Source organism: Sinocyclocheilus anshuiensis, unplaced genomic scaffold, assembly GCF_001515605.1.
Source record: "Sinocyclocheilus anshuiensis isolate Anshui unplaced genomic scaffold, SAMN03320099.WGS_v1.1 scaffold1228, whole genome shotgun sequence".
NCBI classification, from domain to species: Eukaryota; Metazoa; Chordata; class Actinopteri; order Cypriniformes; family Cyprinidae; genus Sinocyclocheilus; species Sinocyclocheilus anshuiensis.
Window position 1 is genome coordinate 91,938 of NW_015547716.1, and position 10,641 is coordinate 102,578.

Sequence of the window (10,641 nt, forward strand, 5' to 3'; positions counted from 1 at the left end):
GGAATAGGTCTCTGAGGTAGGTTCCACCTATGAGTAGTGATGGAGCTACTACCAACAAAGACTGACAAAGCAGTATCTGTCAAGGAGAAGACTCGGACTTACCAATGTGAAACCTTACTGTTGTAACGCTTACCAATGCATTCAGTAAGGAGACCCAGATAGCAAAATACACTCAGGACAGTTCCGGCTAGATTCTCGCCTGCCGGAGACTTACCACTTGGCCCGCTTCCATCTGCCGCACTCGGGCCGTATGCTTTTTTACTCACTGCCCGATTCCAGCCTGAATCAATCGGGCCAGATGCGGCAGCCGTTACCTTGCAGACACTGCCGCAGTCACATGGAATCGTCCCGTCACTAATGCGCACTGCGCGCCGGAGCTGGCGCGATTTAATCTTGCCATATTATGAATTGTCTACCTTAATTTGTCTCTTGAAAAACCTATATAACCACTTAAGTGCCGATATGATTTATATTAATCCCACAATTGTTGCAAATTATATAAAAGCAAAGGCCAGATAATATGAAGAAAATATATTTAATTGTAAAATTGCACATGTATCAAGAAAAAACTTAAAACACTAATTTTTAAATAAAACTGAACATAAGTTATTTAAGGAATTGCACAAGTATAAAGAAACAATACACTTTTTTAAATAAACTTGAATATAAAAAAACATACTCGTGTCATATTACTTTCATGTCGTTGGATAGTGTTAACTAGTGTCTGCAGTGGGATGGGTTGGAGAGTAATGCACTGGGGAGTAGCGTATGATACGATTGACTGGGTTCGAGTTCGTCTTTTGTCAAACTCGATTTTCTTCCTTTTCTTATCACATATAACATTGGAAAAGTGGAAATCAATTGCTTAACGAGTATTTCATGTATTAACTAGGTAGGATTAGTGGTACTACAGTAAATCCATTGTAAATATTAATTTGTGGATTGAAAAGTAGGCTATTCTAACTGCATTGTTGTCACACAGTGTTTCTCCTGTTTTCCGTGTCAGTGTTGTTGAGAATGGCAGCACGGTTTCATTTGCCGTTAAACTAGTTTAAATCACTGTGACATCTGTGGTTTGTATAGGAGAGCTCTGCTCCAAACTCGAACGCTTCTCACAGCGCTGTTCAGTGATCGAGACCTGCGAGTAAACGCATTTGTTCTAAACTCGCGCTGCACTGTCTTTAGGCAGAGCTAATAATGGTCTGTGCAGCACGCTACACACGAGTAACGCTCTACCATTTTCGGTGCGCTAAAGAAATGACAGCGCATACGAGTTATCAAATTGTTGTCACTCACGTTTTACTGATATATCTGCCCTAAAATGTAGTGCTGTCACCTTCTGTTGACATTGTGAAACTGCATGATTCGTAAATTATGATTGGCGGGCCACATATAATAGCCTACATTTCAAACAAGATTTCAAGACAAGATCGGGCTGCTTGAAATTCATCTTCATATTTGGCTCGCGGCCGGACTTTGGACACCCCTGTCATAGATGCTATTTACAACACATTTAAGTGACAGCAGCATTTTAGATATGTGCTATTTACACTAAGTAAAAATAGCCATTCTATTTAAGTTATGTAAAAGTAGCAGATATTTGCAATAAGTGTAAATCGTAGCTAATTAGATGCTATTTATACATATAAATAGTGGCAGATACGATTTGCACCTCAGTATTGTTGTACATTAACGATGCAATAATTACATTGATTTTAATAACAATGATTTTATATATTGAAATTATTAAATAGATGTTGTCTTATTTGGGACAACAAAGCCCTCCCTATAGCCTGCCTACCCCTAATTAATACATTATTATTAAACACTCGTTAAGCAATTGATTTCCACTTTTCCAATGTTCGAGTTCGGCAAAAACTTGCCAAAATGTTTTTTTTTTCTCAAAATTTAACGACTTGTTTCTCGTAATTTATTGAGTTTAATCTCAAAATTTTATTTTGACTTTTTTCCCTTGAAATTGAACGAGTTTTTTTCTCGAAACATAAGGACTTTATTCTCTAAATTTAATGAGTTTAATCTCAATATTTTATCTCGACTTTTTTCTTGAAATTTAACGACTTTAATCTCGAGATGGTTTTAATTTTTTATTATTGCTTGGACCTAATCCTCTTCCGTAAGAAACATTTTAAACACCTATTTTTTTTTTTCATTAAGCTTGAATATAAAAAAGAGCATAACCAAACAAAGTCAGGTTATGCTCTACATTTCATTCCAATCCTTAAGATATCTTCTCTCATGTACCCAAAGAACCCTCTGTTTTACATACAACAAACAAACAACAAAAAAATAGATATTCCAAAATAAAGCTTCAAATAAAACACATAACCAACACATTGCCATTAAACATAACAGAAAACAACACTTACATTGAGTGTATCGAACAATCTTGTTCCTCAAAATAGGGCATTTGCATGGCAATACGAGCTAAAACTAGCTCCCCTGCTTCTGCTAACACATACCTCTGCTACTCTTCTTTGTCTTAATATACATCACACCTTTAGGGTACAACTCCCTGTCACCCTCTAGTGGCCAGAATGAGAAATGTATCAGTTGGATAACTGTTACACCATGGAAGAATACTCATATGGGTTTGCCCACAGGGAATCACACCATATGGAACACCTGGCACAACACAGGGGCTGACCGGAGCTCTGGGCAAGTTAACACCAGTACTGGGCCAGGCATCAGAATCCTCTGCCAAGTCCAACTGCCGAGGGTACTGGAGGATGCTCGACCAGGGTTAGCCATGCGGGGAACTCGACTGGAAGAGAGAGGGGACGTGAGGGGGATGGTGCAGCAAGTGAGCCAGTTCTTCCCGCCAATTACCTGTTACTCAACACACAGGAAAAGACTGGATCTACGCTGAGATTGTAGAATCTCACGAAGGTGTTATGTGATGTCAGCAATAGAGGCACCACCTGCCAAAGCCCAGGAGGAGGCTACACTCTGTGTAGAGTGAGCCCTCACTCCCAGGGGGCACGGCTTGCTTTGGGATTGGTACGCGAAGGCGATGGCATCCACTATCCAGTGTGCCAACCTCTGTTTGGAGACAGCCTCCCCCTTCTGCTGACCTCCAAAGCAGATAAAGAGCTGCTCGGAGCTTCTGAAGCTCCAGTTGTAGTCTATGTAGATGCGCCGGGGACATACAGGACACAGCCACGCCAAGGCTGGGTCTGCCTCCTCCGGGGGCAGCTTGCAGGTTCACCACTTGGTCCTGGAAGGGAGTAGTGGGAACCTTGGGCACGTATCCAGGCAGGGGTCTCAGGACAATGTGAGAGTAGGCCGGCCTGAATAATACTCTTCACTCACCGAAAATGTTTGCAGGTCCCCAACCCTCTTGATGGAGATGAATGCAGTCAGGAGCATTGTCTTAAGAGACAGGACCTTAAGCTCAGCTGACTCAAGCGGCTCAGAGGGATCTCTCTGAAGTCCCGCCAGGACAACAGAGAGATCACACGTTCCAACCTTTCTTGCAGGAAAGAAAACACCACTCTGATTTGGCATCTTTGGCGAACAGACTCCACTTCAAGGCATAAGCACGCCTGGTAAAGCGGGCTCTGGCTTGAGTGATAGTGTCTACCACGCCAGTGGCAGATCACTTAAGTCTGCCGCGTCCTGTCCAGGAGCCACATGTGGAGGTTCCAAATATCTGGATGCCGGTGTCATATGGTACCCTGCCCCCGAGAAAGAAGGTCCTTCCTCAAGGGAATCCGCCAGACAGGGGCTGTTGCAAGGAGCATGAGTTCCAAAACCCAGGTCTGGGTGGGCCGGTAAGGTGCAATCAGCAAGACCTGTTCCTCGTCCTCCCTGACCTTGCACAGTGTGTGTGCAAGTAGGCTCACTGGGGGAAACACATATTTGCGCAGGCCCCAAGGTCAGCTTTGTGCCAGTGCATCCATGCCGAGGGGGGCCTCGGTCAGTGAAAGATACAGCTGGCAGTGGGAGGATTTGTGGTAAGCGAACAGGTCATCCTGAGCTTCTCTGAATTGACTCCAGTTCATGAGGATGGAGTCGCCATTCTCCAGGGAGGGTGAGCTGGCATGAGAGCTCATTGGCTGCACGGTTGAGCTCCCCTGGGATATGGATGTCACACAACAATTTGAGCTACGTCTGATTTCAGAGGAGGAGATGACGGATGAGTTGTGACATGCAACATGACCATATACCTCCCTGGTGGTTGATATACGCAAGAGTTGCAGTGCTGTCCATGCGGACCAACACATGCTTGCACTGCAGCAGGGGCCAGAACCACCGCAGGGCTAGAAGCACTGCCAGCAACTTCCGGCAGTTGATGCGCCAAAGCAATCAAGGTCCTGTCCAGTACCCTGAGGCTGCCTGCCCTTGGCATGTTGCGCCCCAGCCCGTCCTTGCCATATGCCCCAGGAGCCTCTGAAATTGCTCCAATGGTACCACCATCCTGCCTCTGAAAAAACTCAGGCAGTTCAGCACCGATTTAGTGTGTTCATTGGTGAGCCGTGCCGTCATGTTGACCGAGTCCAACTCCATACTGAGAAAAGAGATTGCATGGGACAATCAGCAAAGGGACAATTGACATAACCGCGGTGATGCAGTGGTGGGGAACCCTGCTGGCTGGCCCAGAAGGTATAACATCCTGGGACAGGCCTGGCAGACATGATGTGAGACCGACAGGGTTCCTGGTGTCCCCAGAGCGACTGGCTAGAGATGCGTCAGGAGGTGTAACGTCCTCGAACCGCGACCTCTTGGCCACTGGCGATAGAGGGCATCGTGGCTGAGAGTGAGGAGGCAGTGCATCGCTCACTTTCAGACTACAGGCCATGTAATCCGGAGAGAGAGGAAACTGCTATTTCATTGAAAATGTGGGTGACCAACTGCGGAACCTCATGCATCTGTGTAAGTGACTTGGCCTGATGGACTTTCTGGAAGGCCATGGCATGCAGGGCAGAGGCGGCTTGGCCCACAGCGCTGTAAGCTTTGGCACCAAGAGCTGATGTCAGCTTACAGGCTTTGGATAAGAGACACGGACGATTCCTCCAGGTGACGGTGTTTTGCGGGCATAAATGAACCGTAACCCCTCTCTCCACCTGGGGAATGTCCACGTACCCCTAGCCGCCCCGCCATCGAGGTTAGTAAGGACGGAGCATGTCACAGAATGGCTTCTGGCCATAAAAGGGGCCTTCTACAACTTTGTGACCTCCTCATGCACCTCCAGGAAGAAAGGAACTGGGGCAGAATGAGGTTGTGAGCCATGCTCTGCACCAAGAGACCAATCATCCAACTGCAAGCGCTCGGGGCTGGGTGGTGTATTCACCTCCAGCCTGATGCCCACGACTGCCCAGGATAGCATGTCTGCAAACTCTGGGTTCAAATCTTCATCCTCAGAGGACAATAGCCCATCCCCCGATGCTGCTATCGACAACTGATCCTCTGGCAGAGCTCTGAATGAAACGCTGTGGCTGCCGTGTGACAGGCCAGCAGAATAATCCGGAAGCTGCATGGAACAAACACTGCACGATGAGTGCGAGGTCCGTGGGGACTGGCCCAGCGGATTTGCTCCCACTATGATCCTCAGATCTCCCAGAGCACCAACTGACGTGGCCCTGAGCTGTGCTGAGGAACCAGGACGGGGAGTGATTTGCTCTTTTAGAGAAACTTTTCTTTTAGTGATGAAGCACCCAGGGGAATCACGCTGCCAGAGCGGGGGACGCCGCTGAATGCACCTTAACGCCAACACAGAAGAGTGTTGAGAGAGGTGAATGGCTTTGTGTAGTGAGAGAGAACACATACACTCGGCTCCAAAGCAAAAATCTGAATGAGTGGAGGCACACCGCCATCTTATATACCCGTACACACGGGGGAGTGGCTTGGCATGCAAAATCCACTCATCAATTCCCATTGGCCATTTCCATAAAATTTAGAGGTGATTGGGGCTCCCAAGTAAGACCCCTACTTTCGTCACAACATAGCTCTAGTGACCGACAGATAGGGAACTTCCGATTGCGATCCAATGTGGATTCATATCAATGTATGAGGCAGAAATATATTTATAGATTTATATGCAATGTTAAAGGCTGCTTATGCTAACAATTGTCATGATAAATACACACTATGCTTATGAAAATACGAGAGACTATGTTTGAAGAATGTTTGAATCATATAATCATATATTAAAATTGTGTATTTATTTGGTTTCATATTTCATCTTTCTCTCCCCTGTTCCTTTTTTGATACCGGACTCATTCAACTCATATAACTCCGGTCTCCTGTGCATGAGCTCCCTCTGTTGATCTGCCTGAAAGTATTACAGTATAGCAGTGTTTCTCAACCCTGGTCCTGGGCGCCCCCCAACACTGCACATTTTGTGTGTCTCCCTAATCAAACACTAAAAAAAAACAGTATCATTATTTAATATTTTCTTTCCACACACAGGTTGAGATCTTGTTTCATTAATGAGGACGGTTGTGCTGTTCTGAGTTCAGCTCTGAGATCAAACTACAAACTGAGCAGGGTTGGGGGGCGCCCAGGACCAGGGTTGAGAAACACTGCAGTATAGTGAGAGAGGAGAGAGCACTCAAACCTTCTCAGATTGCAGAATTTCATGGAAAAGGAAATAGGACTGCTCATTCTTTCCAAATAAATGGGACATAAACATGAGAGTTTACAAATGTTTTTGTAAATCTGTTTGCCTTTGGACTTAAAAGCACTAATGAAGTGGTTTTGTGCGTTCCTGTCATGATAAATAAATCGAAGCAGGCACAACTGAATAAGTATGTGTGTTCTTCTGTTTATGTATTTATTTAGATGCACTACCTGCCCAAATTAATAAATTACTGTCACTGTAACATTTGTTATAAATTATTAGATAAGTATCGATGATGGAGTGTAAGTCTGTATTTAAAGACCAAATGTCAGCTTCTGTTATATTTGTTTTGTGAACTAGCTACTAGTTTTCATTCTGCTTCCCTCGCTGGTGAAATGCTTGGGTTGTGTGTCATTTTCTCCAGGGAGGCGTGTTAAGGATGAGTTTTAGAGTACCCCTGCAGGGCTACTGGTCCGTCAGCTTGCTTTTGGCCTAGTTGCTCGAGGTCTGAGGCTATTGGCCCAGCCCAATGTTAGCCCTGGCTTGCACTGGCCTATCAGTGAAACAGCGGCTAGTGATGTGTACGTGTGTGTGTTATCAAAGGTCTCAGGCAGATGAGGCCTACCTAAAGCACCATCATTCTCTGTTCCATCAATATAATAAATATTTATTTTATATTTTATTTATTTTATATTTATATAAATAAAATGGTCACGATTCCAAAAAACAGTTCCATGAGGCACTTCAACTTTAAAAGAGCGAGGTGTTGAGTTTTCCTCCACTGTCAGACACTGTGTGATCTGTGACCCACCCCCAAGGGGGGTGTTATTGTGAAAGGTGCTATACAAATACTTTTGAATTATTTATAAATCTTTTTAATTAGTAATAGTATTTTCCAGACAATATTTTAAATGTCATTTGTTCTTGTTATCTTTATAACCCCACCACACACCCTATTTTATGCCTATTTTCAGAAACAACATTTTTTTTTTTTTGTTACTACTTGAATGCAGGATATATCAGTGTGGAATTGGTGTCAAAGCTTGTGCTGATCTGAGTTCAGCTCTGAGATCAAACCCATCTCATTTGAGGGAGCTGAACCTGAGTGGGAATGCACTTGGAGATTCAGGAGTGAAGCTGCTGGCAGATCTTCAGTGTAAACTGGGGAAACTGGAGTGAGTGTCACTGGCTTTATTTTGTGTATCTCTTTTATTGAAGAATAAACATTCTATAAATGTCAGCTCTGAGATCAAACCCGTCTCATCTGAGAGAACTGGACCTGAGTGAGAATTTACTCGGAGATTCAGGATTGAAGCAGCTATCAGATCTACTAGAAGATAATAGATTTAAATTGAAAAAACTGGGGTGAGTGTTGTTGTTTTAAATTTTTCACAAGGAATACAATGGCCCCCCTCCCCCAGTTACATGCCGGTTATATTCAATGCATTGGTAAATCAAATGTGCAATCATACAAAAACGGTTTCAGTAGCCTAGCCACAAGGTATTTCTGATTGCTTAAAAAAAGGAATTGTTGATTTATTACTCTGATAGATTGACAAATTAAAATGCTGCAGGGACCGGTAAATGCAACGGCTGTTTTCAAACTAATTGTTTTAATTATGTAAGTCTACGCTCTGGTCATCTTTTTTAATGTTTCGGAGAAAACTGCAAGAACCTTACCATTTTAATAATGTATTGATAAACTAAAAAGTGATCGTCATCTCTGCGGTGGAAGTGCAATATAGCCTACACATTTCATATGGATTACATAATCGTACATAATTTGAATTGGTTCATTATTAAAACATTTTGCGTTCTATAGATATATTTTTCTCATGTCTGTGAAGCAACGGCATTTCGGTTAATTTTTTGACGCGAGATGGCAGAAATAGTATCCTGTTTGTTTCATTATTTAACAGCGCAAAACATTTTATTGTTATTGTGAGAGTACACAAACAAATGTAGACCCTTAACAGATTTGAACGATGTAATTATTCTTGTCTGTATGACCAAACATGATGAGTATTTTAAGAGCGAGTGATCACACCAGCGTCTCATGTTATCTGTCATGCAGTATATAAGCGCGCTGTTATTCAGCTTCCACAATCCTCACAAACACTTGAAAATGCACACATTTAATATAGACATTACAGCCTACATGTAATATAGAGCGACCCTTCATTTTAAGATAAAAAAAAAAAAAAAAACATTTTAAAACATTTAAATTCTGGCTTCACCACTGCACCGTATAAAGACGTTATACTCGTGAATTTAAAATAAACAAACATAAATCGCATGTCATAATCCCACTGTACGCTAAAAATTATGTACATAAATTTAACAATGTTATCGAGTAATAATCTTACCAATCAGAAACAGCCCCGCAAATAAAATTAATTAAGTATCACTCACCAAAAGGACTTCTTCCTGCTCTTCTTCAAGGAGAATTCCTCAATTCCTCATTTAAATCCTTAAAATCAAGTTGATGCAGAATATCGTACTGACATTACTGTCAAACAGTTCAGCCTTTGTTTATGCATAGATGTCCTCAGTTAATTTTTTTATATAAGTTCCAGTTTTGAAAATGACCTCTGACAACGATGCCCTATGTACGCATAATTACCTCGATCAAAAGTGTTTTAAGATGCAAAAGAGAATAGTCTCGGGGGCCCCCTAGTGTTCGGGGCCCTCGGCTGCAGCCCATGTTGCCCATTTGGATAACACGGCCCTGGCCCTGACCCTGACCATTGCCTGTGTTTTGGATTACTCTTTTGTTTTGAATTTGATGCTATGGTTTACTGGTAATTGACCCTGCCTGTTTGACTGTGCTCCTGCTAATAAAGCCTGCACGTGGATCCCCAACTCTGCTTGTCACGTCCCCTGCATTACAAAAATATTACTAGAAATAACTTTTTTCAGTTTAGTTATTTCATACTTAAATTCATTAGTAAAGAGTAATTCCTCACATTATTCCAAAATGCAAAGGTGATCAGCAATTTATTCAGCAACGTCTTGGTCCCATGACATTTATAAGGCATTAACCAATTATTTACCAATTTTTTAATTTATGAAAAATGAGTAATTACAAAATTTTGAATGATAGTATGTACAGGTAAAGTCGTGGGTATGAAATTGAACATTTTATATATAGTGAACTTAATTCACTATATTAATGAAACTGCGACCCTATTATGTAAACTGTTCACTTAAAATGACACCTAAAACAATGGTATTTAATAATTACCTGATTCTTACCATATTGTTATTTGTCACACTCACAGGTTGAGATCTTGTCATATTAGTGACAGAGGTTGTGATTTTCTGAGTTCAGCTCTGAGATCAAACCCGTCTCATCTGAGAGAACTGGACCTGAGTAACAATTATATTACAGATTCAGGAGTGAAGCAGCTTTCAGATCTACTAAAATATCCCAAGTGTAAACTGGAGAACCTGGGGTGAGTTATTTTGTGCATATTTGTTAATACAAAAAATACATTGAACAGTTGACTCTATCTGCATATTTTGATGTAAGGATAGATATTCAAATTGAAATCCCTTATTTATATCAAGGAAGAATGGAGGTTCGGTTTAACTTAAAGAAACTGTGATAGAAATATATTACAAGTGTACAGTACAATGTACTGCTCAAAGTAATAATAAGAATAATAAAAATAATTAAAGATTTATTTTTAAGGAATAATTACACAATTGTTCTTCCATGCTTTAATATTTGCAGGAATAAAACGGAATTTGAGAAAAGTAAAACTTATTTCATAGGGTTACTAAAAATTTAATTTTTGTTAAACTCTTAAAGGGGTCATATGATGCTGCTAAAAAGAACATAATTTTGTGTATTTGGTGTAATGAAATGTGTTTATGTGGTTTAAGGTTCAAAAACACATTATTTTCCACATACTGTGCATTATTGTTTCTCCTCTATGCCCCGCCTTTCTGAAACGCGTCGATTTTTACAAAGCTCATCGATCTGAAAAGCGAGGTGTGCTCTGATTGGCCAGCTATCCAGTGCGTTGTGATTGGCCGAATACCTCAAGCGTGAGACG

General features: G+C 41.9%; 2 protein-coding genes across 2 annotated transcripts in view; one reads left to right on the forward strand and one right to left on the reverse strand.

Moving 5' to 3' along the window:
• The window catches only part of LOC107704181 (NACHT, LRR and PYD domains-containing protein 12-like), a 29,812-nt gene that overhangs the window by 11,312 nt on the left and 7,859 nt on the right, over nucleotides 1-10,641 (forward strand). The window contains exon 10 of the mRNA XM_016507069.1: nucleotides 7,594-7,755. Coding sequence (XP_016362555.1) covers nucleotides 7,594-7,755 — 162 coding nt within the window. The remainder of the gene's footprint in view (nucleotides 1-7,593; nucleotides 7,756-10,641) is intronic.
• LOC107704196 (probable E3 ubiquitin-protein ligase ARI7) overlaps nucleotides 1-10,641 on the reverse strand; it is a 25,452-nt gene that overhangs the window by 1,778 nt on the left and 13,033 nt on the right. The window contains exon 5 of the mRNA XM_016507083.1: nucleotides 7,767-7,769. The gene's annotated coding sequence lies outside the window, so the exon portion shown is untranslated. The remainder of the gene's footprint in view (nucleotides 1-7,766; nucleotides 7,770-10,641) is intronic.